This window comes from Falco biarmicus, chromosome 18, assembly GCF_023638135.1.
Source record: "Falco biarmicus isolate bFalBia1 chromosome 18, bFalBia1.pri, whole genome shotgun sequence".
NCBI lineage: Eukaryota > Metazoa > Chordata > Aves > Falconiformes > Falconidae > Falco > Falco biarmicus.
The window spans coordinates 4,176,568-4,204,299 of NC_079305.1; the positions used below are offsets into that span (position 1 = coordinate 4,176,568).

General features: G+C 56.2%; 1 protein-coding gene across 1 annotated transcript; it reads left to right on the forward strand.

Moving 5' to 3' along the window:
* Positions 1-205: 205 nt before the first annotated feature.
* On the forward strand, positions 206-27,650 carry GFRA2 (GDNF family receptor alpha 2). Its single transcript, XM_056321781.1, has 9 exons — positions 206-298; positions 5,874-6,188; positions 9,796-9,879; positions 14,336-14,684; positions 25,163-25,272; positions 25,356-25,496; positions 25,579-25,754; positions 26,342-26,395; positions 26,597-27,650. Exons 1-9 carry the CDS (start codon positions 259-261, stop codon positions 26,723-26,725), a joined length of 1,398 nt encoding a protein of 465 aa, XP_056177756.1. The 5' UTR covers positions 206-258; the 3' UTR covers positions 26,726-27,650.
* Positions 27,651-27,732: the final 82 nt, after the last annotated feature.

Genomic DNA, 27,732 nt, shown 5'->3' on the forward strand with positions numbered 1-27,732 from the left:
GGAGCGCGGAGCCCCGGAGCGCGGAGCCGGGCGGGGATGCGGGAGGCGGCGAGGGGCGCTGCCCGGCGCAGCGGCTGAGGGCCCCGGCTCCGCGCCGGGCGGAGCGCACCCCCTCTCCCCTGCACCCCACATTCCTCTCCCGGATTTGGGATCTACCTTGGGAATTATCTTTTTTTTTTTTTTTTTTTGCTTCCCTTCCTTTTTTTTTTTCCCCTTACATTTTTTTGCACACGTGGAGGAACGCGTGGATTTACTAACATGATCTTGGCAAACGCCTTCTGCATCGTCCTCTTCGTAGGTGAGTGGCCCCGGCGGGGGTGCCCGCGGGCCGGGGGGGGGCTGCTGTCGCCTGGCCGGGTAGGATGGCAGAGGTGGCGTGTCCTTCCCCCGGGTGAGGGTCTGCGGGGGCTGGAGAGGGACCCGCGCCCCTGCGAGACGGGCACTGCCCGGCTCCAGGTCTGCAGCAGGAGAGGGACAAGGCGACACAAAGATTATAACTAGGAGCAACTTTATTTTCCTTAAAAATAAACCCGAGGACACGCACCCCCCCCACACACCTCCCTCCAGCCGCCCCATCGGGGCAGCCGCCGCCTCTGGCACCGATCGCGATCCGAGGGAGCGGGCAGCGATCGCAGCAAAGCCCTCCTCGGTTTTGATCCACTCTCTCCTTGCAGCCTACGTGGATTTGCATTTATGGATTTGCATTTCGGAGGGTATCTACCCCCTCCCCAGCCCCTCTCCCAGTGCCCTCCAGCCGCTGCCGCCTTGCCCCCCCCCCCCCCCCCCCCCCCCGCCCCGTCCCTGCCTGTGCCTGGGAACTCGGCGTGGAGAATCGGTTCGGAAAGTTGAGCTAATTGCATGTGTGTGTGCGTGGGGAATTGCTGTCCCCTCCGTTGCAATTCGTGCGTGTTGCTTTAGATCATGTGTGAGTTATTTCGGAGCTTTGTCTCCGCCAGGAAGAAAGCTTTGCATTTCTAGGGCAGCCTCCCACGGAGACAGGGAAGGTGCAGCTAAAAAAGGGGGGAAGGCAGAGGCTGTGGTGGGTCTGGGTGAAAAGGAAGCAAATGAGAAAGGTCCATTTGTTTTGCCTTCTGCGAGGCTGGGCGCCACGCAGGACCGTGACTTGGTCGTGCTCCCTGTGCCGTGCCGGCAGCACCCGCATCCCGCTGCCTCTCGGCGGGTGCCTGCGTGTGTGATCCCCAGCACACTGCAGCAGCGAGCGCCCACAAAAACTCTGCTGAGCTCGCCTGGGCTGGAGGAGCATCACCCTGCCGGCGAGGACAGGGTGAAGGGATGGGCAGCTGCTGAGGGAGACTTGAAGGTTGGCAGAGCAAACCTTCCAGAGCGTCCCATGGTGCGGGGCTGGGGGTGCAGGCAGAGGGACCACCATGCATGGGGTGCTCGGCATCGCTGGGGAGCTCTCTGCATCCTGGGTGAAATGGGGGTGACAGGCTTTTGCTCTCCCCTGCTCCCCAGCATGATCTCTGGCTGGCGAGGGGAATGGGTGATGTGCTGGGAGTGGGGGGGGGGGGCGGGAAGCTGGTGCCTCATGTGCCTTTGTGTGGGATGGGAAACAGGCCTGAGCATTTGGGGGCTGAGCCCCCATTTGGGGGTGCCCTTCCCCATGATCTGTCAGTGGGACAGTGTGCCCGGGGAGTGTTGGGGCAGAGAGAGCACGATCCCTGCCTTCTGAGCCAGAGAAAGCAAGGAGGGATGCTCTGGGGGCGAGGTGGGGGGCACAAATGGGGAGAGGAAGGGCTCTCCAGCGCTGGCTGGGGGGGCAGCTGGCCACTGGCCATTTGTACGCATGTCCAATTCGCCGCTGGACATCTCATGAGCGAGATTCTGGAGGACAAGGACCTCCAGCATGCCCCACCTAAGGCAGCCAAAGCGTGCTCCGTTTGCCCTCGCAGGGGAGGTTGCATGAAAGCGAGACCCTCTGCCCCCCTTCCGGGCTTCCCCAAAGGTTACATGAGTGCTGGGGTGGGGAGGCTGCCCCCCCGCCCACCAGAGGACCTGCAACACTCCGAGTGGTGATTGCAGGGAAAATGTGCCTCCCGACTGAGCGTGAGGGATGGGGTGACCAGGGGGTCCCCATCCTGCTGCTTTCCAAAGCAGCCCCCCATAGCATGACCTCACGGTGAGCACCCCAGGAGAGCAGGGCCTGGCACGGGGGAGCACAGCTCTTCACATCTGGGCTTTTCTTCCTGATGAGCCAAAAAACCCCTTTGACTGGGAGAAAGCCACCTCTGCCACAGCACCCAGTCTGCCAGGGCGCACGTTCCTGAGCAATTTTTTTTTTATTTTTTTTTTTGAGTCCAGTTATGAGGGCAAATATTTACCTCTAAAGCTGCCTGTGTCCAAAGGTCTCTGGCAGGACCAGTAAAAGGAAACGTGTGTTACAGCTAGAAAAGAGGCAACACAGCCTGCTGCTGCTGGGGGAAGCCGTGGGAGCGAGAGGAAAGCGGGCCATCGCGTTGTTTGCTGGCTGGCTGGCTGGCGGAGGCTTGTGCATCTGCCTGCAAATCCTTGCTGTGCTCTGACACCCCAGAGACTGCTGAGGATTAGGTTTAAATTCTCTGCAGATGTTTTATTGATACGAGTTTAGCGGGTGTGTATCTGTGAAATGATTTCTTTTGGAGAGACATTCACCACCCCCCCCCCCCGGCCTGCCCCTCCATCCAGACTCCCCACCTTGCGCCTCTGCGGGGGTCTGCAGAGCTTTACCTGGCTTGGCAGTGCTGTGGACTGGGAGGAGAGGAGGGCCCCAGGAAAAACCACCAACCTGGCAGCCAGGGCTGAGCATGCTGCTGGATTTAGGGGGACCAAGCTGTCCTGTGCAGGCTGCGAACCATGGGGAAGGGCTGCTTCTGCCCTTCCTCCTCCAGCGGGATGGCTTTGTGCTGTGCTTTGGGGTCTGCTGGCACTCCCGGCTTGGACGCGGTGCGGGATGCTGCAGGCACCTTATCGGGGCTGCCCTGCTCCCTGTGAGGTCGTGGAAGCAAGGTGGCAAAAGCCAGGAGGCTGAGGCCAACTCACCGCCACGCATCCCTGCCAGCTCCCCAGCAGGTGGATTTACTGTTGGGCATCCCATCCTGGCAAGAGCCAGTGCCCATCCGAGCGTGCTGCTGAGGGTGCCGGAGCCCCTTGCAAGGATGCTCCATGTGGTCCAGTGCCTTTTACACCGGGGCAGGGCTATGTCCCTTCCTTGCCTGCCTGCCAGCCCTGCTGTCCCTGCCTGGGAGGCCCATGGAGCCAGCGGGGAGACAGCAGTGCAGCCAGAGGAGAGGCTTCGGATGGTGTTTTGGGAAGAAGCTTCATGGCATCAGCTGGAGAAGACCGAATTGGAGCTGAGAGCTGGGTTGCTCCGGGCAGAGGGCTCAGAGCGAGCACTAGATCTGCAGCTGAGCTGGGCAAGGGCAACGGTGGTGGAACATGGTGGAGCTGCGGGATGGCTCTCCACGCTGCGGGATGGCTCTCCACGCTGCGGGATGGCTCTCCATGCTGTGGGATGGCTCTCCACGCTGCGGGATGGCTCTCCATGCTGCGGGATGGCTCTCCACGCTGCGGGATGGCTCTTCACGCTGCGGGATGGCTCTCCACGCTGTGGGATGGCTCTCCACGCTGTGGGATGGCTCTCCACGCTGCGGGATGGCTCTCCACGCTGCGGGATGGCTCTCCACGCTGTGGGATGGCTCTCCACGCTGTGGGATGGCTCTCCACGCTGCGGGATGGCTCTCCATGCCTGGAGCAATCCCGACGGCTGCAGCAGGAGCAGGTTGTCCCGGCTGCTGTGCAGGGTGCCTCGGGCTGTGTTTTCCTGCTGTGTAAAGGTGCAGAGCTGGCCCGTTTCTACTCAAAGCGTCTACCAAAACATCCTCCATCTCATGGTGAAGACCTGGCATCTCTGCCCTGAGGAGTGTTTGGGAGATGCCAGTTTCTCCTCCACCAGTCCGGGCTGTGTGTCAGGAGTGTGCCTCCACCGCTCATGGATCCTGCCTGCCTCCCATGTGGAATATAATCCTGAAAGGCCAAGAAGGGCCTTCCTGAGGGGTATCTGCCACCTAGAATTGGTTCTAACATGGGTGCAGGGGCTCTACACCTGCTCCTGGTACCCGAACACCCTTCAGACCTCTCTGAACCCAACGATGTTTGTTTGGGGGCATCGGCTGAAGACCAGGAGGACGGGATCTGTTCCTTGGCTTGACCCACCGACAGTGGAAGGGTTTCCAGACCCAGGGCTGCTGCCCGTCCTGCTCGTTCACCCCAGACATCGCCCCATCCCTCCCGCAGACTCCCCCCCTCGAGCATCCCCACGGCCCGAGGAGCGTGTCCCGACTCGGCGAGGTGGGCAGAGGCATGCATGGCTGCATGCTCCCGTGGCACCACAGGAGGCAGGGGACAGGTGGCCACCCCAGGGTGGTGGCAGGGGACAAGCCCTGCCTGCGTGGAGTAGCTGCTGCTGGGGCTGAGCGCCTGCCAAGCCTGAGAGCTTGTCTGTCCTGGGCGGGGGACGGGGACGGGGGGACAGGGGTGGCCCTTGTCACATGCCTGTAGGTGTCACTGTCCCCCTGCCATACCCAGCTGAGTGGCCACAGGTTGGAAAGGGGATGGCAGCTGGAGGCTGAGGTTTGCTGCGCCCACGTGGTGCCTTGCGTGTGGCAGCAAGGGGAAGGGGAAGCTACTCCCCATGGGTGTAGGTGTTGCACGAGGTGGGGTCTCCCTCTGTGTCACCCTCCAGGACAGCCGAGGATGCCTTCTGGGTCCTGTCGTGTCCATCTTTGCCTGCTCCAGGGCTTTCTCTGGCTGCAGATGTAAGCCGGTGGATGCAGGGGGTCAGGAGTGGCAGGGGGTCCTGCCCACCCCATCCTCATCCCCTGGCTGGTGCAGGCATGGGGGGACCAGCCATGCCAGTGCTGCCTGTCCCCCTCCCCCATGCACCCGTGATGGGATGGGCCAGTGGCCTTGCCTGGGCTTGACTTGGCAAGAATCTGTTTCAAAAAGCAAAAGAAAATGAGAAAATCATAGAAATAGTGCGAGGGCTGAGGGAGTGCCGGGTGGGAAGAGGCATGCACAGAGCCGCCTGCTGAGGCAGGGTCCAAGGGGCAGCAGTGGCTGTGCAGGGGCAGGAGCCGGGCGGGCTGGGTGGTTGCCACCCCGAGGGGTGGCTAGCACAGAGGCACGCAGGAGGCCATCCCCGAGGGGAAGAGTTTGTACCGAGCTGCTACGGCCAATCTGCAGCCCTGCCAACCCCGAGCGCTCAAAAACCCATGAGTCAGATGCCCTAAAAATCCTGTGACGGGCCTGAAAATGATGAGCTGCAAAATCCAAACCAAACAGCAACGTGCGCAGAGAGTTTGGACGGGCTTTCTGCTTCCCTGGGCTCTTGAGAGGTCATGCGTGGAGGTTCGTGTCCCCAAGCACCGGGGCTGGAAACATGCTGTGTTTGTTTATTTGCCTGTTTGGTTTTAATACGAAACAGAGTCCTGTGGCATCATGTGGCTGCCCAAGGCGTTGGGTTAACCCTCCACCGTCCCCATCCCACGCCTCGGGGCACGTCACCGCTGCCAGGGGTGCCCAGTGACATCCTGCTCGGTTTTTCAGGCCACCGGCTGAATTTTGCCATGTGTGACAGCCCCCGGTGGGGTTATGGCTGGGGACACATCCAGGCCCGGTTTAGGCATGATGGAAGGATGCTCTCCCCCTCTGGAGCAGCCTGAAGGTGGATCTAACGCCAGGGACCGGTTGGGGACTGTGGCTGGGGCGGGGGCTGTGTGGGGTCCTGGGGAGGGGTCACAAGGGGTTTGCCCCACTGGGCCACCCTCCCTCACCTCTCTCTGCCCTCGTGTCTCCTTCCCCTGCCCCTCGCCCAGACGAGATCCTCCGCTCGCTGGCTGGCCCCCCGTCCCCCCCGGGGCAGGACCCCCATGGCTGGCGGGTGCCCGTGGACTGCGTGCGAGCCAACGAGCTGTGCGCGGCGGAGCCCAGCTGCAGCTCCCGGTACCGAACGCTGCGGCAGTGCCTGGCCGGCCGCGACAGGAACACCATGTTGGCCAACAAGGAATGCCAGGCGGCCCTGGAGGTGCTGCAGGAGAGCCCCCTCTACGACTGCCGCTGCAAGCGAGGGATGAAGAAGGAGCTTCAGTGCCTTCAGATCTACTGGAGTATACACCTGGGGCTGACCGAAGGTACGGGGCAGGGCTCTGTGGGGTTGCGTTGGGGTGGAGGGTGCTGGAGGAGAGGTGGTCCTGACCCACCTCAAGGTTGGGAAGCTCTGAGAGCACCTTGCTGCTCTAGAAAAATGGGCTGAGCAGCGCCCTGGGCTGCATGGGCACCCCAGGCAAGGCAGATGGTCCCCCCTTTCTCAGGAGGGGCTGATGGGGGCTGCGCCAAGAGCTGGCCTGCCCAACGTGGCCATGGGGCAAGGGAGAAGCAGGCTGAGGGCTACATTTGCAGCAGAAGCTGATGGCTATCGTGGCAGAGCTGTTGTGCCTGGGCATCTGGGCACCTGCAAGCTGGTATATGCCCATGGGGTACAGAGGGAAGCAAGGCTGGGGCATGGCTTTGCACCTTGATACATGCTGTGGGGATCTCTCGGGGTGCAGAAGCTGTTGCTGCCTCCTTGGCTCCCCCAGCCCCCCATTAGCCCTTGCTCCGGTGGGGTTTGGGGGGCTGGGGAGCAGCAGGGAGGGCTGGCTGGGGTCGTGCCTTGCAGAGAGGTGATGCACCAGAGCCTGCTGTAATTGCAGCCTGGTGAAGGAGTAAATCAGAGGCTGGAGCAGTGCAGGTAATTGAAATTGGATTTTGCTAGCCGGGGGTTGGTTTATGCATTGAAGTCAGGATTATCTGCTGCCTGAAGGCAGGGGAAGGCAGTGGGCTTCACCCGCTGCCCCTCGCCCCTCTGCAGAGGCATCACCGGGGCTGGGGCTGCCCTGGGGGTTCATGCTGCTGGTCCAGGGATGCAGAGGGGCAGTTTACTGGGCTCAGAGGAAGGAACTGGCCTTGAGGGGCTCAGCTGGGGCTGCTGCTCGTGCTGGTGGGGTTCGCTTTGCTGTCCTGTGGGCTCTACCCACTCCTGCCACCCCTGTGTGGCTCTCCCAGCACCCAGACTGGGGAGGAGCAGAGCTAGCATCGGTTTAACAATCTAGATCTCTTTAATGGGTTTAACACTGGCTCTGCACATGGAAGCTCTTAAATCCAGCTTCAACTTGTGCAAAACTACCAGTGCCAGAGCCCCCAAGTTGTGGCACTGTCCTTGCAAGGGCATGTGTCCGCCTGGCCCGTGGCAGCTTGCGAGCAGAAGGACCCTCGGCCACCCGAGGGGGCTGGGAGCTCGGCCCCGCTTCCACCAATGATTTGAGCCTGTAAAAATGCCTGTTCCTCTGCCGTTGCATCACCTTGGCTGAAAGCCACCTCCTGTAGTGGCTTGAGCTGAAGGGGTTCATTTGAAGGAGCCTCGGTCCTCGGCAGGCACGTTCCTGCAGTGGGCACAGCTCTCTGACCTCCCTCCCGAGCTGGGACTGAAGCCAGAGGAGGTGATGATGGTGCTGGGAGGTCTTTGGTGGCAGTGGGGAGGATGTGGGGAGCTGTATCCGAGTATGCAGCTTTCCCCTGGCTGAAATTGCCTTCAAATCTGGGTCAGCACAGGGACTAGGAGCCCCAAAACCAGCCAGAGCAGGAACTATTGCTTAATTGTTTTCTACCCCTCATTAGCAACCCTCATTCAGCAGTTTCAGAGGGCTTTGCAAACATGAATGAAGGATGCTTTACTGCTTGATGGCTACTCCAAGACCTGTAAGGGGAGGGGGAGGAGGAGGAGGTAGGAAGAAAAGTGATTATACCGAGTCTTCAGGAGAGGCTGAAGCTTTGGGGAGATCCAGCAGCTCATAGCTTTAACATGGATAAACCAGTGAATGTAAAAGCAATGAGGAGCCCAAGGTAGACCCTGATCTTCTGCCGTTTAGCAAAGCTGCTGTGCCTGGTGGCCTCCAGTCCAGCCTCTCGGCTGTGGGAGCTAACCGGTCCCCTACCATTAAGGAGGACTGCTCTCACTCCAGCCTCATTCCTGGAGGTTAATTGCATCTCAGTGAGCTCAAGAAAAGTCCACTGCCCTTTTAATGCTCAGTAATTTTCCTAGCAAGCAGCAGGATTCGCTTAGTATTTAATTATTTATTGCATTGGCAAAGCAATATACCGGGAGGTTACAGTGTTTCCTAAATGCACTTTAATAAAGGTGCTATTTGTCATCGGAGCATTAGGAAACCCAGCAAGGCGAAGGGGGCTGGCCTGAAGCAAACTGCTTGGTGCTTGTCTCCTTCCTCATGACGAGCAGCAGCAGCAGGAGCTGCCCTTGGCCCCGGCGGGGGCTGTTGCACCCATGTAGCATCACCCAGCATCACCCTGAGGGTGGTGGCAAGGCCAGGGTCAGGGTGATGGGCTGAAACCCCAGAGCTGTTGAGAAAAGCCCAAGGTGGCATCCCAGCAGGATCTCACTGGCCAGCCACCCAGCTCTGCCCTCCCAGATTCCCAAGGAACAGCGCTGGGCTTGGAGCAAGCCCTCCCGCATTGCTCCCCGCCTCTTAATGAGCTTGTTTTCCAGCACAGGGTTTCAAGTGGCTCCTTAATTACACAGGATAAGTGCCGCTGCCTTGGGCTAATAATAACTCGGCAGAGCACGCGTAGGCTGGCGTGGTCGGGGCTGCCGGGGTCCATCCCGGGGGCAGACCCGGCTCACCGGCAGCGAGGGCACCCACTGCGGGCAGGGATCCTGCTGCAAGGGCTGCCAGGCACAGCGGAGATCGATGCTTTGGGCTGCTGGTCAGCCTCTGGCTGGAGCTTTCAAAGTCCAGCCATTGATTTTTTTTTTTTTTTTATATATATATATGCATAAAAATATATATATATTTTTTTTCCCTGTGGCTGCTGGGGTTTGAAGAAAGCGTTTCCTCTCCTGAGAGCCGTGGCTGGCTCTCCTGAAATCAGCCTTTTCTGGAGTTACACAAAAGGCAGGCAGCAAAATTTGCACTGAAATCAAAGATGGGAGAGAGCGGGTTTGCTCCTAGCCTGGGAACAGCTGGACCGCGCTCAGGTTCCCTCCGGAAAGTGTGGATTGCAGTGGATGAGCCCCTGGAGTGCAGCGTGGGTGGATCGGTGGTGGGGATGCTCTGGTGTTCAAATGACGAGGCTCTCCGGTTGGGTCTGTATCACCCCACCAAAATATTTCCATTTTCCCAAAGTGTACCAGAGGCAGAGTGGAAAACGTTCTTTCCAGTATTTATTTAGGCAAACGCTTTTTTTTTTTTTTTTTTTTTTTGCAACAACAAGAAAACAACCCAGCGTTGAGTATAGACCCTAAAACTTTCAGCTTGCAGCTGGCCCAGACTCTGCAGCCACAGTCGGGAAACATTGACCTTTCAAATCCAAATTCCCTCGACTCCTGAGGTCAGTTTGAATGCGGCCTCTGCCAGACCTGCCTTGCATAAGGAGCCGAGGTTGTGGCAGGACCCAGCCGTCAGGCAGCTGCAGGCAGCAGTGCAGACCTGCCTGCCCGGCCACAACCTCCCAGCCAGCAAGAATTAAGCTGAGCTGGTCCAAAACAAGCTTTTCCTTTCGTTGCAGGGCGGTGCTTTAAAGGCTTTTTGCTTTTCCCTTCCCAAATTGCAGATTGCCACGCTGGGCAGGGGTGGGGGTGGGGGGTGCCAGCACCCCGCCATAGCCTCAGTGGCAGCTGGGGTTATTCGTTGTGGGTTTTAATTTGCTTTTTCTCCCCCTTGTGTTTCTTCCCTCCCACTCTAGGAGAAGAATTTTATGAAGCTTCCCCCTACGAGCCGGTCACCTCTCGTCTCTCTGATATATTCAGACTTGCTTCAATTTTCTCAGGTAATAAAAGCAACATGCTTCTGCTGTTTTATCTTCTCTTGCCCATGAACATAGACCTGCTACTGAGCTCCCTGGCAAGGAAAACCTGCAGCTCCTTCCCTGTGGTTTAGTTCTTTGCTCCTCCAGCTCCTATGGCCACGCTCCTGCCCGTCTTTTCCCCCACCGCCCCAGACTTGATGCCCTGAGCATCACTCAGGGATGACATGTGGCCCCCACAGCCGGCTGGGATGCTGGAACCTGGTGGAGGGGTGCGATGTAGGGGCTGGTTCCTGAGTGCTGCCAGGGTCTGATGCACTTTGGGACAGATCCTGTCTGTCCAGACCTCCCTAGCAGGATCAGACGTTGCTGGGAGAAGGTGAGCTCGCCCTGGTTTGAGCCCCTGCCCGGCAGTGATGGCAGAGCCATGGGCAGCATCCTTCTCCTCGGGCTTCCTATTCCCCGCCCCGGGCTGTGATTTAGGTTTTTACTTTCTAGACCCAGCTGCCTCCAGCCGTGGGCTTATATAAAATAGCCGAGGTGGGCTGGAGAGCCTGTAATTCCCTCATTTCTCTTGCTGATGCCTCCCTTCGTGCAGCTGAGTGTCGCAGCATTAGGCAGGGGAGGAGGGGGAGGCACAGCCCAGGCTCTGAGGGGGACCAGACCCTCCCGCTGCCCATCCATCGCTCCATGTAACGTGTTCTGTCTTCTGGAAGATTTGGGACTGGCAGGACACCCCATATGTGGGGAAGCCAAGGGGGGGCCCTATCTGCTGTCTCTCCCTGGGGCAGCTGGCCTTGCGCTGAGCGATGGGATACTGCTGGGAGAAGGATGCCGCGCCCTTCGGAGCATCTCTGCCTCCACATCCTCCTCTCGGGAGCCCAAACTCCACCACCATCCTCAGGAACTTTTTTTTGCCGTCTATTTCCATAGACGTCTATTTCCATGACAACCCCTCCGTGCTGCGACCCGCCCCCCACCCCCCCACCCCCCTTTTCAAATTAGGTCAGCAATGCCTTGGCTTCTCCTTGCTCTTTCTCCCCTTAACCCTCTCCCCAAAAGCCACCCACCAGGGTTTTGGGGGCCTCTGTGTCCCCAGACCTTATGGGGTGCACATGGGCAGAGGGTGGCAGCACCCTGGGGACCCCACAGTGATGCTGTGCCCCCCCCCCCCCCCCCCCCCCCGTGCAGCCCTGTCTGCAGCCGCCCTGGCTCACCTGGGGACACCTCGGAGAAGGGCTGTGACGTCCCATCCCCTCGCTGCCGTCACCTTCTGGGTTTTAGCTCCCAAAGCGAATTTGCCAGGCTCCCTCCGGGGAGCTTAGCACCGGTTCAGGATGACGATGCCACCCCCTCCCGTCTCCCGCACGCCTTTTTGGATTACATTAGCGTCAAGGAAATATTTTAGCTGCTGGAAAGTATGAAAAGCAAAGTGTCTGGAGTGGGGGATTAAACGCTCATGGGTTGATTTATTCATAAAAGCAAAATGAGAGGAGAAGGAAGCCTGTCTGGCAATTTTGGGGCTGGGGGAAGGGGGGAACTGGCTGTTGCTATGCTCCGGAGATGTGCTGTGGCCAGCAGGGTGGCCTTGATGCTTCTTCCACCCCTTCTCCGTCCCCACACACGGGGCTGGAGCAGTGTGAGCAGTGAGCAGCTGCCCCCCAGGACCCCCAGCCCCGACCTGGAGCCAAAGCAATTGAAGCAAATGAGCTGTTAGTGTTGTTTCTTGATAACAAGGCTGAGGCAGAGCCGGGCTAATTGCCTGTGGGGCTAGCGGCGGGATTACCTTACCTTTCTAGAAAGAAGGGGCTGTGCAAGCGAGGAGGGCAGCGATGCATGCCAGATGCATGCCACCGTGCTCTGATTCCTTGCACCCTCGATGGGCAGCCTGCCGGGACCGGGGGAGAGCTGCAGGCACCATGAGCGAGTATCGCAAACGAGCACCACCGCAGCCCTCCCCACACAGGGGGCTTTGCGCTCCCGGTGTCCCCCCCCACCCCCCTCATGGAGCAGAGCATCCCCGGCCCACAGTGAGGATGCTCTGTGGTGCCAAGAGGAGCTGGCGCCTGCCCTGTGGAAACCACAGCCTGCAGGGAAGAAGGAAGAGGCTCCGGTTGGGAAAGCAGCCCCATGTTGTGTTTCTGCCCATGTGGGCACCAACGTGAGCCAGCAGCATCCAAGAGGTGGGTGGGTGGCAGACCCCCAGCCTCAGCCCACGCTGCACAACACAGCATCGGCTTGCAGCAGCACTGCCTTCCTCATCACCCTCCTCCTCCTCTGCCCCTGACCCCTTCCTGCACTGAAAAGCCATGCAGTGCCTGTTGAGGGGACGGCTGGTGGCACCAAGTCTCCTGGCTTTGTCCCCTCCCCAGCTCCTTGGCCCCCGTTTCCTTCTCGCCTCATGAAATTTTCATGCTTGTGCTTTATTAATGAGCTCCCCAGAAACCCTGCACTTCCAAGCATCGGCTCTATTAAAATGCATCCAGGTCCCTGCAGGTCTCGGGCAGGGCAGGAGCGATGCTCAGGGGGATTAGAAAATAAGCCGACACTTTGTGCAGATCCCAGCTGGTGCTGGAGAGCTGCTGCGCTGGCTGTTAACTGCCTGCAGGGCTCGGAGCTGGGGCAGCCACCAGCACACTTGGGTGCAAAGAGTGCTTGGTGCATCCCCCCAAAACTGGGAGCTGGCCTGGGCAAGGAGGAAAGAGAGCCATGTGTCCCCCAACTCCTCCGAGCATCTTTTTCCCCTCCTGCTCCTTGGACATCAGTGTCATGAGCTGTCTCCATCCTCAGCCCTCAGCTGGAGGGACCTGGGCAGCAAAATGACAATCCCTGCCCCATCCTGTCTTTGGGGCTTGGCTGCACAAGGAGGGTGTGAAGTTTCAAAGGATTTGTCTTCACCTCTTTTCCCTCCTCTCATGGCTTTGTTCCTAACAGGGCTCACAGCCCGTTCGCAGGAGGAGCAGGGAGGAGGATTCCCCCCCAGCACAGCACCAGGTCACACTCCGACCATCCGCCGGCTCCAACGTTAGCTCAGGCGACCTTCTGGCCTCTCGTGCTATTTTTCAAGGCAGATCTACTTATATATCATATATCATAAGAACTACTCACTTTACATATGTCTTACTAAACTTCCCTCTCCCTGGTAGATCTCCACGGTGGGCGTTCATCACTGGGATGACACATTTGGCATTTCAAGGGCTCTCTCCAAACAGTTTTACCCCCCTGGCTCTGGGGTCTTATGGCACCACAGCCCAGCTGGGGGTCCTGGCCCTGGGCGAAGGGAGCTGCAGGGACCCCACGGTCATCACAGCACATGTCAGGACTGGGGGCAGCCAGCCCCCAGTAGCTCCAAACACCCCCCAAGGGCAGTGGGACATGGGCTTCCAGCTTTACTTTTTAAGCAGGATCCCTGAACATAGGCAGAGCTGTGCTGGCAGCTCCCAGCTCCGAGGCTCACGCTGAGTTGTTTAAGATTGTGGGAAAACGAGACAAAGTCAGGTCCTGTGCTGCGAACAGCACCCCAAAACACTGCTCAGCCCCTGGGCAGCTGGGGAGGCAGGGGGAGGCGGAGGAGGATGCTCACCCAGGCAGCTGCTTGCCATTTGCTAATTAGCAGGGCCCTACAAATACCCCTGTTAGGAAGCCCTCCTTGATGCTGCTGTTCATCTTTGCTGGTGGAAGCTGGGACACAATGGAGGAATCCACAGGCTGGGGAGGAATTTAGGGATTAGGTGGCTGGTCCAGTCAGGTGGCTTCTAAAATAGCACCTGGGCTGTGGAGGGTGATCCATCATTTTGACAAAAAAAAAAACAACCCAAAAAACCCAAACCCAAAACAGAAAAGCAACAAAATTCAGCATCTGGTCCTGTGTGTTGGTTTGGCTTTGTCCATCCTCTTCCTGTTTGTTTGCTGGCAGCTGGGATTCCCAGGGCGGGGGTGGGATCCCACCCACACCTGGCTTTGGTGGCAGCCTTGTCCCTGCCTGGATAGTGCTCAGCCCTGGGGAGGATAGCTGGGGGGGTGATCCAGTTTTGGGGAGCCCCAGTTTTGGATGTGGGGGCCACGGTGCCCTGTGCAGCTCAGCAGATTATTCTGCTTTGGAGCAGGCTGAATAATTAACAATTATTCTTTGAATAATTGACAAGGAAAAAAAAATATTGCAAATTCATGGCATAAATTATGCACTGAAGACTGTTTGACCGTGTCCTGTCCCTTCCCCCCATGGCTGCAATCGGTGTGCATTAACTCTTTCTGTGCTGGAGAACCTCCAAATTGTGCAAGGGGATGGGGATGAAGTGGGAGGCAACTGCACAGGTGCATCCAGCCCCCTCCCCACTGCCAGCAGGGACAGGTTGTGCTGGAGATGCCAAGGGGTGATGCCGATGCCAACCCCCTTCCCCACAGCACCTCCCTAAGTTGAGGGCATCTCCCCATCCCTCAATGCCACGCTCACCCCTTCTCCCTCTTGCGTTCCGGGCAGGAATGGACCCTGCCACCAACTCCAAAAGCAACCACTGCCTCGACGCGGCCAAAGCCTGTAACCTGAATGACAACTGCAAGCGCCTGCGCTCAGGCTACATCTCCACTTGCAGCAAGGAGATCTCGGCCACCGAGCACTGCAGCCGGAGGAAATGCCACAAGGCTCTGCGCCAGTTCTTCGACCGTGTCCCCAGTGAATACACCTACCGTCTCCTCTTCTGCTCCTGCAAGGACCAGGCTTGTGCCGAGCGCCGGCGGCAAACCATCGTCCCCTCCTGCTCCTACGAGGACAAGGAGAAGCCCAACTGCCTGGATCTGCGCAACACGTGCCGGACGGATCACCTCTGCCGGTAAGGGCTCTGTGTGGGCTTCTCCCAGCGCTTCCCAGTGCCGTGGGGATGACCTGCAGACTGTAGACGGGGATTTGTGTGGGGCCATGGCCGGGATTGTAGCGTGCTTTTGTTGCATGACCCTATTCCAAGTTTAGTGGTTGCATCTTCCCAGTGCCGCATGGCACCCACCGGCTGGTCTTCTCCAGTAACAGCTGTATTCTGTGCGTGGAATGGGGCCGAGTGAGCGGGTTTTGGCTACTCTTGGAGAGGTTTGTGGGGTAGGACGTGGCCTCGAGGTCAGTCTCCCTTGCTCTGGAGTGAACCTGTGGCTTTGTGCAGGGCTGCGTGTGGTTTGCAAGCACTGGGGCTGCCAGCCAAGACCCCCACCCCATCCTGAGGTCTGATCTGCTCTGAAACCCCCAGTGCAAAACCAGCGCTCTGCCTTTCCCCGTGCTTGGCCAGGGAGGCTGCGGTGGGGTGATACCTTCCAGCAGTGCTCGGTGTGGGATAGAGACGTGGGGCAGAAACAGAGCAGTGGGGACGGAGCTGCCTCTCTGCTGTGAACAGTGGAGCTGAGTCCCTGGGGACCATGCTGGCTCTGTTGCCCACCCAGGACTGCTCCGTCTCCCCAAGCTGTGTGTGTGGGGTGAATGTGCAAAAGGTGCTGCGGCGGTGGGGGCACCCGTGCCCTGCAAACAGCAAAATCCCTCAGCGTGCCTTCACCATCCCCAGCGAAACTCCATGGCTGGTGAAACCCACTCTTTTCCCCGTTGCGAAGCAAAGTCGGGAGAGCAGGCTTTTGTTCCGTTATGAAACTCATTATTCATACGGCAAAAAAACTCCTGTCACCCTCCAGGGGCTGGATCAGCCTCATAAAGAATATGTTTCCCACGAGAAGGAGGGTCCTTTTGCCATCAAGGTGATGGAGTTTCCCAGAGCCTGGTGGCGAAATAAATAAATAACACCGCTTCAGGTCTTCCTCTGGCTGCAAGCGAATGTGTTTGAAACGTAGGAATGTGGCTTTTTATCAAAAAGTAATACAATAAGCCAATGTCTATGAATAAAAGATACCAGAGCTGCGCCGAGTCGCGGCCAAATTAATGGTAGCACCTCTCCGTCGGCAGGCCTGATGCTTGCTCAGACATTAGATGCTGCGGATGCATCCGCTCGTGGAGGGGAATAACCTGCATTAGCAGCATGTTGGGGAGGGCCAGAGAGGCCACGGAGCTGCCGAGAATTAATTATAAGCCTATTCCTGCATGAAATGAAATTCTGCCAGAAAGAGGTGAAGCAGCAAAGGGGGAAGCATGTGGCAGCTGCTTTGGGTGTTTGCTCCAAGTTGGAAATGTGTTTTTCTGGCAGCAGCGTGGATGCTGACTGGCTGGGGAGAGGCAGCCCCAGCTGGGGGCTCTGCAAAGTGCCCAAATCCAGCATTTTTTGAAGCATCCAGCTGTGGGCATTGGCTTGCAGAGTTTTGCCTTAACCTTGGCTGTTTCCTCCCCGTGGTGCAGCGTTGCAGGGCTGTGCATGGATGCACTCCTTGGATCTGGGCTTGCAAAAGGTCCCATCCCATCTGCTTCCTACAGCTCTGCCCTGGGGGGCTCTAGCAGCGTTCCCCAAGGCTCGGGCAGGCAGGTTTGCTCCAAACCCCCTGTTAAAACCAGTCACATTAACCAGGCTGTGGCACTGGGGTACAAGCCTGCGGTGGGGAGCCCGCACCCGGGGATACTCCGAGATGCTGCTGTGCTCCAGCAGCTCACTTGATCTCCTTGTGTTTGCAGCTGCAAAAGTGTCTCGAAGTGGTGACCTACCTGGGGTAAGCCGTGCCCGGCACCTGAGCTGAGGGGGGAAAAAATAAGATTTTTTTTCTCTATTGATGTTGCCTTGCAAGTGAGAGAGGGTCTGGCTTTTTTCTCCCTGGCTTTTGGGATGGAGAGGGCTCTGGCAGAGCCTTCTAGCAGGGGCGGTGTGTGCACTGTGCTGTCCCTGGACACACATGCTGGCTGCAGTTTATGCTCCTTGCTGCTGTTCCCCCCATCCCCATCTCCATCTGGAGATCTCCTGCTGGTACCTCTTCCCTGGGGATGAAGGAATGGCCCTTCACCCTGTGCCTGATGCACACATGGGCGTCATGTCCCCTGGCCCATGGGGGAAGGATGCGGAGGAGAGCTGGTCAAGGAAAACCGTCGTTGTCAAGAGTCTTGGCTGAGTGCTGGCTGTCCTGTCTACTCGACATCAGCTGCCTGGCTGCCCAGTGGCCCCAGGCACGGGCAGGGAGTTGTAGCTCCCACTGCTTCGGGTCCAGTTTCCCAGCTTAGAGGTGGGCATGGACTTACCTGCCAGCTGAACCCTTCTCCCACAGCCTCATCTCCTCTTCCATGCACCTTCTTGGCATTTCCCAGCTGCTCCAGGCTGAGAACTCCTAGTGAGCCTGGAAAGCACAGGCTCGGGAGCTGGATGAAATCTAGGCTAACCACCCCGTGGGTGATGCAGACTCCACCAGCAGCTGCTGTTTGTTCTTCATCAGAGGCTTTTGACCAATGCAGAGGTGCCAGAGGTATTTAGAGTGGATTTGGCTTGGTGAAAGGGGGTCTCATTCAGTGGTGATGCAGAGGCCCCTGCTGCGGCCTCGGTGCTTGGAGCCACTGTGCAGACAGCGCTGCACCCACAGAGCCACAGGACGCTCGGGGTTGGAAGGGCTCTCTGGAGAGCATCTAGTCCAACCCCCTGCTAAAGCAGGTTCCCCTAGAGCAGGTAGGGTGTGGAGCATCATCAGACTCTAGTACATCACTCCAGGACCCCTTGGGATGCTGCTGGCCCAGCTCGGGGGGAGCAGCTCGTGCCACTCTCCTGTAAAGCCTGGTGAGGTTGGCATCCATGTGCGGGCAGGGTGGGCTTGGTGGTCTGACATCCCCGTTGCTGAGCGGTTCTGGCCTTGTTTTGCAGGTACGGGGTGATCTGCAGGGCTGCCTGGTGCTGGGGGAGGGGAGGGGCATCTCCTCTCTCTCCAGCCTCTCCAAGGCCCTCTGTGTTTATAAATAACAAAGCATTGACAGGCAGCCTCTGCCAAGATCATCACCAGGTGCCGGGAATGGGTATAAATAGAGAGTGCAGGCTTTGTCCTCCTTCCCGTGGCATCTGCACCCACCAGCCTCCCCCCAGGTGCAACTGAGCATCAAACCCCTCCACGTCCTGGTCCTGTCATCCCCAGCCCCTGCCTGCAGGCAAGGCAAGGCTGGGGTCTGCCGTGGGATTTCCCGTCCGTGCCGGTGCTTACGCTTATCGCACCGGCATCGCAGATGGATGCTCGTCCTCCTTATCTGCACGCGGGACTGGCAAGGGCATTGAACTCCGAAGCAGATCGGCAAGCTGCTCCGAAACCCAGCGGTGACAGGAGATGAGATAATGCTCCCGCACGGGCTGCGAGCGTAATTAAGCCTCCTGGCTGAACGCTTAATGAACGGCAAAGCCCTCTCTACCCAGATAGGACTTTGCTGGGAGATATTTGCTGCCATCTCACTGTGGTCGGTGCTGAGCTGGGTGCAGGGGGCTGCCCCTCATAGGGGCTGCTGCTCCTGCAGGATGCGGCCCACCCTGAGGTCGCATGGCTTCCTTCCCAAAAGCAGAAGAGTTGGAGGAGAGGGCAAATTAATGGTCCAGCATGGCAAACTGATGAAAATTCTGGAAGCTTTCACAGCTTTCTGCAGCTGCTTTCCAGCTGCATAGGGCTGATGGTTAAATGGACGTTGAACACCAGCCCCTGTCCCCTCAGTGGTCACAAAGGTGGGGAGATAAAAGCCACCAGCTCTTCTGTTGTGGCCAAGAGCGCTCTGCAGGTGGCTGGTTCCTGAATGCTTTGGGCTGGGGTGTTTTAACCAGTGGGCACCATCCTGGCATAGAGCAGGGGCTGGATCACCTGGGGGTCCCCACAGCCCATGTGGCCCCCGAGCTCCTGTGCATCCCTGCGTGGGCTCACCTCCTGGTGGGGGCAAGCGCTCAGCCTGTGCCTTTCCCTTGCCGGGAGTGGGGTGCAGAATCTGGGTTATTCTGGGCTAAAATCCTGCATTTTGCTCTAGACGAAGCAGTTCAAATGGTCTTGACCTGTGAGGCTGCTAAAAATCCCTGGTGTGATGCTCCAGCTCCAAGCCCCTTCTCCAGCTCCCGGCTGTGAGAGCAGGAGCAATCGGGCTCAGATCGCTGCAATTTGTGAAGATTTTCGTGCCAGGAAGCTTTTCCCGGCACAACAGAGGAGCCTGACAAACTCCCCGAGCTTTGTGTCTGATTGCAATGGACAGGTTTTAGCTCCAAGAATATAAAAACCTTTTGCAAAACACTAACCTCAGCTAAGGGGAAAGGGAAGGAAAGGGGAGAAAAGAGCTGATTTCAGCAGCTGCAGTTTGCTGTATTTTTCATCTTGCATCAGCAAGTCAGGAACACAAATAATCTGGTCTTATATGCTTCAGTGATGCTGGTGCTGAAGAATTTCCCAGCCTCCACTGGCTGTAGCTCCTCAGCATCCAAAAGCAGGGTGATGTTTCATTTGCCTGACTGTTCTCCCCGTTTTCAGCACGTTTACGGCTGGGAGGGGGACGGACACTGCCCAGCCCCTCGCAGGACCCCTGTGCCTGCGTGCATTGGTGAGATGCCGTTCTGCACAGCAGAAACCATCTCTCTTCGGCTGGGGTTGGGATGCTAATTCAGGAGCGATACCTGGGGGAGGGGAAGGCTTGCTTCATTACTCAGGGACCCACCAGTGAGGCTTGGCTCGGGGTGCGTGCAAGGGAAGGAACGGATCCAAGCTGGATTACTGATCAAACACCAAACACGGGAACAAAACTTTTTTTTAACCCACGTCCTCGTCTTCACGCCTTTTGTTTAGCACAGACAAAAATGCCATCTATAATGGATGTTTCCTTGATAAACAGCGGAGCAGCAGCTCAACTTTCTCATTACATCGTGTAATGAGAGAGGCTCTGAAGTGCTGCTCGGCTGTCCAGATAGCTGTCTGGGAAGAAGAAGGAGGAGGAAAAAATGCTCGTGGATTTAACAGACGCTGTGGGTGCTGGTAGAGAGGAGCAGTGCTTGAGGCTGGAGGGGGACAGGGCACCTGATAGGTGCCCAGGGTGGGTGGCTGCACCAAGGCTGGGCGACTGGGGCTGCAATAACATGCTGAGGGAAGCCTCCAAATCCGACCTGAAGTTAGCAAATCTGCAAAGGATGGTGGCTTTGGCTTCCCGTTATGGGGGCACAGAGGGAGAGGGCCAGTGGGGCAGCACCCCCCGAGTACCTGTCCCCCAGGACCCTGTGGGCACCCATATGCAAAGGCAGCTGGAAGGGACCGCTGAGCTCTGTGGCCACCTTGCTCAGGGCTAGCCGCACTCTTAACACAGTAATAAGTCAATTCACACTGAATAATTAAATAGAGAGCCTTCATAAGTATTGACTTAATGTGACAGCAAGTCTATACTGACTCGGGGTTTGCTTATGTAAACACAATCTCCTGTTCGGCTTAGTTAGCAGTTCAATGAAATAGAACAGTCCTTCAATTAAAATCAAATGATGCGTGCGTTTAATTCTTCCCTTCTCTTACCGGGTAATGATAGGGTTTGAGCATAGGCAAGAGGATAGAAAAAAAAAAAAAAAAAAGTCTTTTAACTGCTTTTATCTGTGATGGATCAAAATGTGATGTCCTAAAAATACATATGGATAACTAAAGTTCTTAATCAACTTACTAACTTACCAGTTGGTCCGTTGTCTGTTTGTCCTCATGTTTTTTTTCCTCTTGCTGGCTTAGCTCTGCTTACTCTAATTTGGGGATTTTTCTTCTGCTTCTCTCTGGCTCATTCTGTTTTTTCCTCTTTCCTGCTGCCCCCGCCTCCCGGGGTGGGGGGCAGCTTTGGGATGGGGACCGGTGCCCATCCCACAGAGAGATGCTGTGCTACAGCAGGGATACAGTTTTCACTAAAAGCAGGAATAAAACCCTCCTGGCTTATACCAGAATAGGTCACTTGGTCTGCAGAGGAGGCAGATAACTTTTCCTGGATCAAACAGGTATTTCCATTGATCTTTTTTTTCCCCTCTGTGAATTGTTTACTAGCTTTGGTAGAGGGTCATCCAGAAAAGTGGAGCTCTGCCTCAGCTTCTCTCTGCTTTTTTTTTAGCTGATCCCCATCCCCAGGGCTCTTTGAATTACCTGGCCACTGTTCTTGGTGTTTGAGGCTAATTTTTTTATCTCTGCATCTCCTGACTTCGAAAGCATTCATCTCCAGCAGGACGAGCTGGCAGAGCGAGTGTAGGGAGGAGGATGCCCAGCGGGCCCGTGGGTTTTTTATGTCTTGCTGAGTTTTTGCATGTTGTCACAGCTTCTTGAACATCCACTGCTCTGCAGGGGGGGAGAGGCGCGTTTCTGAGCCGCTTCTCAATGTTCGTGTCTATTAAAACCATTTTTCCTTGGTCCCTGTAAATTGCCTGTGAAAAACATGTCTTGAGTAATCTCCGCATCTTGGACATTTTCTGCATGAAATATTCAGGAGCCTGATACAGTTCGCTTTGATGGGTAGTGAGTTATTACCAGCGCCGGGCTTGGACTTCTCATAGGCGTGTGGTGATGGGAACAATTAGCACCCAATTAGGCACCTTGCATCTGTTCTGGGGATTTTTCTGCTTATAAATTGCAATGCACCAACAAGCGGGGGGGGGGCGCAAAAAAACCCACAAAACAAAAAGCCTTTGCTGTGCAGGTAACTTTAATGTCAGAGTGAGGGGGTCTCGCTGGTGCTGGCAAGGTGATTCTGAATTCCTGTGCGATAACAAGGCTGGGAGATGAGGTATCAGCCGGGAGCTGGTGGGATGCTCCCTCCAGCGATGCACGACGTCCCCTAAACACGAGGTATATGCACCGGGGATGTACATATGGGTGCACTGCAGGTACCCTGGGAGGTGCCTGGAGTTGGGCAGGGAGAAAGAGAAATACTAAAACCCCCAGTACCCTGGGGATGCCTCCCCTTGGTCTTGTTCACCCCAAATCAAACCCATTTTCAGCAAAAATCAAACTCCTTTTCTAGATGCATCAAAGAGAAACAGCTTGGAAATGCCTAACTTTGAAAAGCAGCACTTGGAGCAGGTTTGGGATATGATATATACGTGTATATATAGAATTAATTTTTGTTAATCCCTCTTTCACCCTTTTTTTTTCTTTTTCCTTTTTTCCCCCCTTGGAGGCCTTTCAGGAAAATAATGTGCTGGCCAAGGCTGCACTCTGCAGCTCCCCGTGCTGCCGTCCTCCTTCCCCATCCCTCCATCCCTGACCCAGCTGCCAGCCCAGCTCTTCCCAGTCTGGGTCTGGCCTTTGCAGGCAGAGACCAGCCAGACCCACCTGCTGCCTCGAGCTGCCAGCCAGCCGTTTGGCACCAATTCCTCCTGTTTCTGCTAAGATGGACTTGGCACCCTCTCTTTTTTTTTTTTTGCCGGGGCACTTAAAAGCAGAAATCTGAGAAGCTATGGGCCAGCTCCAGTAAGGTTTATTCCTGGCAGTTAGTTTCATCCAGCGACTGCAAACTCATTGTATACAACGGAAAGAGTGACATCTGGCTTGGATATTCTGGAAAGATTACCAGCTGGCTTGTCATGTATTATGAAAAGAATAACATTTGCCTTAGAGGATGCTACAAGCCAGGAGCAGAGCTCCGGGGAGCAGCGTGACAAATTTTCGTGGCGCTCGGTGATGAACTTGCCACAGTTCTTTAAGACAATTGACGTGCCTTCACCTCTGATTTGGGGAGAGGGGAAATGCTGTCGCAAACTTTATTTATCTCCCGTGGAGGGGAGGAGGAGGGAGTCCAAATACCTTCCTGCGATGGGGAATGTGTGAAGGGAGTGGAGCTGGAGCTCTGCTGCTCTGCCATACCCCCTCCCCCCCAGGCTCTCCCTTCTGCTCCCACCTTGCGAATGGGGAGCAGCACCCCTGACCTTGAGCTGCTTTGGCTGCTGAGCACTGCAGATGTCCCCTGGCAAAGCTTTTGTGCACGCGCTGGGCTTCGTGCACAGCTCCAGCGAGGGAGACAGTGTGCTGCAAGCTGAGCATCGATCCTGGGAGTGAGTGCAGGATTGGAGCCCCTGGCCTCCCTCTCTGTGCTGTGGGCACTGAGGGTGTGTGTGTCCTTCCTCATGTACTAAATCACTAGGGAGGGAAAGAAACGTGGGGCTGGTGAAAATAACATGCTCCTGGGATGGGTGAGGGTTTTTTCAGGAAGGAGACAGAGCAAGTTTGCTCCTTGTCTCACACATGCCGCAGGAAGAGCTGCAGAATCCCCTTTTGTCCCTGAAATCAGCACTTTAGCCCAAGCCCATCCTCCCTGCCCGTGTCACGGAGCAGCCGCCCCACACACCCCTCAGCTACATCTCTCCCTGAGGCGATGCCAGTTGCGTTATTGCTATTTATTAGCATCCAATGTGTAGAAGAACACAGCGGTGCCCAGGAGTCCTGTCTTCTCATCAGGAGTGCTTGAATAACCCAGATGAAGAGGCTGACCTTGCCCTGGAAATGTGCAGCCTGTTGGGAGGCTGTAAGTGGGTCAGGCAGCTGGTATAAGTGGGAAAATAATCCAGTTCATGCCACTGGCAGCCCATCAGCAGGCGAAACCAGAGTGCGACCTGCACACCCAACTGCAGGAAACAGCAGAAAGAAGGTACTAAGGGCATGGGTGGCTCTTGCCAACCCCTAGCTCGGCTGGGATGCTCGCTGTGGGGTGATGCTGGGGTCCCCAGAGGACCGAGGGGTCCCCAGAGGAGGCTCAGCCGCTCCGCAGAAGGCGACTGCATCGGTGGCTGTGAAACCCCATGACCTGGAAAAAGCCCCAGTCGCAGATGGCTGGAAACAGTGAAAATCTCCAGGAAACCACTGCATTCCCGCATGGAGCATCCAGTGCTTGGGTCCAGTCCTGAGCAGCTGTGCTTTATTCCCTCTTACGTCCTTTCCCCAGTATGTAGCCTACAAAACTGCCGTGGGCTCAGCAGCAGCATCACTGCTCCTCCCCGGTGCTGGCTGCGTTGTGGTGGTACCTGCACCCCACTCCCTTCGTGCACTCGAGGTCTGGTGTGATGAAAAGTGCTGGGTGGATGTAAGGTATGGCCGCAGATCCCTTCTACTTCATTCAATCGCTGCTTCATTTGTTCCTCTGTCTAATTTGATCAAAACCTTCTGAAAACAAATCATTCCTATTCAAAAAAAAAAAAAAAGACAATTTCTATCCTTTATTTTCATCAGTTTTTATGGCTTTAGGCAGGTACTGTTGGATGATTCAATCACTGGTTGGACAAAGATGACATTTAATTAAGAAGGAAGGAAAAGGAAGCTACAGAAAATAATGTATGCATTCTTCTTTCTATATGAAGTGTGGAAAAAAAGAGCTGAGGAGATTTTCTGTTGTGAAGTGCAAGGTCTCATCTACAGTGTCAGCAACTTGGCTGCTTTGCGGCGTTTCCTCCCTGTGATTGAGATCCAGTGTGGGCCACAATTCAGCCTCGTGTCTACTCATCTAATGACTGAGTCAATTTGGAAAACTGCAGCCCATCCATCTGTCCACCTGGTCCATCTGCCCATCCCCTTCTACATCCTTCCCATTTCTTTATCCTTCCACCTTGGTGATTCAATTCATCCCAAGAAAAATCCCCAGAGCATCACAGGGAAAGCGTGGGTTTGTCTCTGTGGAGCCAAACTACTGATACACCTGGAAATAACGGTGCTTCCATCGCTCCCTGCGCTGCTTCTGTGCATTACGCTGAGCAGTGAAGAGAAGATGAGAAGGGGTAACCAAGCCAGTAATCGTGTTAGGAGTGGAAATCAGCTCCTCTGCTCCTCTTGTCCCTTCTTTATTCCTCCTGGTCCTTCTGGTTCTCTCCATCTCTGCTCTTTCTGCCTTTGCTCTGCCCCCAGAACTGAGTCTGGCAGGCAGGGCACGAGAATCTCAGCCCCCGGGGTCTCGGCGAGCCTTCCTTTTGGTTTTTTTTTTCCCTTCTCAGCTTCAAAGGAAGAAAGGAAAAATGTAAACCCCAACCTCAGGCATTTTAATTGCGCTCTAAGCTTTAACATTTCAGGGGGGAGATAAAAACAAGCAGTGAAATTTTACAGTCATGTAATGACGCCGGGAGCAGGGCGGCCAAATGAGGTTGTGAAGTTTACGGTGTGCTCCGCCAGGCGAGCAGCACTTGGGGAGGGCTGGGGGGGTGGGGAGCAGTGAACGATGGAGGAACAAGGGTCCCAGGCTTGGGGACTCATCCCAGTGGGATGGCACCCGTGACCCTCCGGCGGGCTGGGGAGGCAAGGCAAGAAGTTGCACCTCCTGAGTCTAGATTTCATTTAGATCTCTGCTCTCTACCCTGTTTATCTTCTTTTCTCGCCTTTATTTTTTTCAAACGTTGCTCCTTGCCGCTGAGTTGCTCCGTGCCGGGAGCAGAGGTGAAAACCTGTCCCTCTCCCTCTTGCTGTTTGCTCCCAGGTCCCGGCTGGCTGATTTCCACACCAACTGCCAAGCTTCCTTCCAGTCCCTGACCAGCTGCCCCGGGGACAACTACCAGGCATGCCTGGGCTCCTATGCAGGGCTCATTGGTGAGTGCCGGGGGGTCGGGATGCTGAAGGGTCTCCCCCATCCCGGCCCCTCATCCCTCTTCCTTCTCCTTGCCCGAGAGCAGGCTTCGACATGACGCCCAACTACGTTGACGCCAGCACCACCAGCATCACCATCTCACCCTGGTGCTCCTGTAAAGGCAGCGGCAACATGGAGGAGGAGTGCGAGAAGTTCCTCCGAGACTTCACGGAAAACCCTTGTCTCCGTAAGGCGCATCCCCGTCCCCCTCCTCACCCTGCCCCATCACCGCTGGGGTGCAACCCCCCATAAACATCTCCTGCTCCCAGGAAATGCCATCCAAGCCTTCGGCAACGGCACCGATGTGAACCTATCCCCCAAGAACCCCTCGCCACCCATCACCCTGCCACCGAAGACAGAGAAGAGCCCTGCCTTGCCGGATGACATCAACGACAGCAACACCATGTATGACACGAGTGTCATCACCACCTGCACCTCCGTCCAGGTAGGACCCACACCGGGGCACTGCTGCAAACTGGGGGCACTGGCCTGGACCCTCAATGGGTCTGTTGGTCGGTTGCAGCCCATGGGTAGCAAAAAGTCCTGCTCAGTGTGTGCAACTTGGTCAGGATGCAGTGCGGGTACCCAGGTGCCCGGCAGGATCTGGCCTTCCCTGGTAACTGGGGGTCTGGGCACTGCCCAGGGGTCTGGCGTGGGGAGGGATCTGTGCCCTTCCCTCGCTTGGGGCATCGTCCCCTGCCTGGCACAGCACTGTGCCCAGGGCAAGGTGAGCCGGTGTAGCTGCCCCAAGCCCAGCTTCTCCTGCCTCTGGCTCACTTGGGGTGAAAACAGATTGAATTCTATGATGTTTTGGGAAACCTAAACCCCACATATTTTCTTGCATTGTGCTGGGCTTGTGGGCTCACTCTTTGCTCCTCGGGTGGTAAGGCAGGCATCGCCCCGCGCCCTCGCAGGGCAGCTCTGCAGCCCCCAGGGGAACTTGGGGACCCCAAACCTTGGGGTGCGACTCCAGGCAGGAGCAGCCCCGGGTGCACATCCCTGCCCTAAGCCTTTCCCTTTTCTCCTCTCCAGGAGCATGGACTGAAGCTAAACAAGTCCAAAGAGCAGAGCCTGTGCTACTCAGAGGTACGTCTGGGGCAGGGGGGAGCACGGGGAGGGGGGTCCTGGTGCCAGAGCTGTTTCCCACTGCAAACGGCTCGGGAAGGATGTGCCAGACTGGGAACCGCTGGCTTCACTGCCTGAAGGGTGATGACAGGCATTTTCCAAGGTTGGATGCTTTTCCCAAAAAAAAGCCCTGGTGAAACCCCACTGTCCCCTTGCCCGCAGACCCAGCTGACCACAGACATCATGCCAGACCAGAAGACGTTTGTGGACCAGAAGGCAGGCGGCAGCCAACACTGGGTGGGCCGGACCCTGCCCATTGTGCCCATCCTCCTGCTGATGCTGGCGTTATAGAGGGGCGAGAAAGGCAGCGGCTGGCGGGATGAGGACGCTTGCACAAGCGTGCACAAGTGTGCACGGGGAGCGCCCACTGGCATGCTCGCTCTCGCTTTGGTTCCTGCGGCAGCAACGGGGAAGGGAAGGATTGCCTCGTGTTGGAGACTGAAATGCTCACAACCTCTGGGGATGCTGAGCCTCAGCACACCGGGCGGCAGGAGGACCCTCATCATGCTGGGAAACTTTGGTGGTTTTCTTCCTATTTTCATTTTTTTTTTTTTTTTTTTTTTTTTTTGTCTTTTACGGTGTGTTGGGTTTCTTTTCTAAAGCAGGAGCCCATGGCCCATGGCAAAACCTCCCCATGTGCCCTGCAAGAGGCGATCCAGAGTGGCACCGGGGAGGGAAAATAAATGTCGAGCAGAGCTTTGGCGAAGGTTCTTTGCAGCACCCATCGGCCCGGGTGCGCTGGGGTGGCCGTGGGGACGGTGAGGTTTCCGCATCGGAGCATCCTAGGGGATGGAGCACCGTCGGGAGGCTCTTCTGCATCCTCCAAGGGAACTCACTGGAGCTCTTGATGTTGTTATTGGGGGTTTGGGTTTTTTTTTCTTTCCCGTGGTCAGCGAGAGTTTTAAAATGGAAGAGAAAAGAAACTACTGTTCAAACGTTGTGAGGTTGTCCTGATGTTTTCAATCTGTCACTTTGAGAGGGAGGTTTTTCTTTTTTTTTTGGTTGATTTTTTAAAAATCCTTGTCCAGTTGAATTTGGATTGGGATGGGATCTGGCCCGTCAGTGGTCAGAACCCTCTATATGTTCCTCTCAGTTTTCTTTCTTTTATATATACATATATAGTGTATGTATATACTGTTCACCTATACCTACATATATGTATGTATATACATAACCATATACATCTACAGTGTGGCTTTTTTAATTTCCTTTTTTTCCTTTATTTTTAAAAAAATTTGCTGAAATGGCAGCAACAAATTAAAAATGTATTATTGTAAAGTTTATTTTTTTTAATAATG

Excerpts from the sequence above, each read along its gene's own strand:
- GFRA2 (XM_056321781.1), top strand. The coding sequence starts at position 259 with ATGATCTTGGCAAACGCCTTCTGCATCGTCCTCTTCGTAG. Across the intron at positions 299-5,873 it reads CTGCATCGTCCTCTTCGTAG|ACGAGATCCTCCGCTCGCTG; the intron begins GTGAGTGGCCCC and ends CCCCTCGCCCAG. Across the intron at positions 25,755-26,341 it reads CCACCTGCACCTCCGTCCAG|GAGCATGGACTGAAGCTAAA; the intron begins GTAGGACCCACA and ends TCTCCTCTCCAG.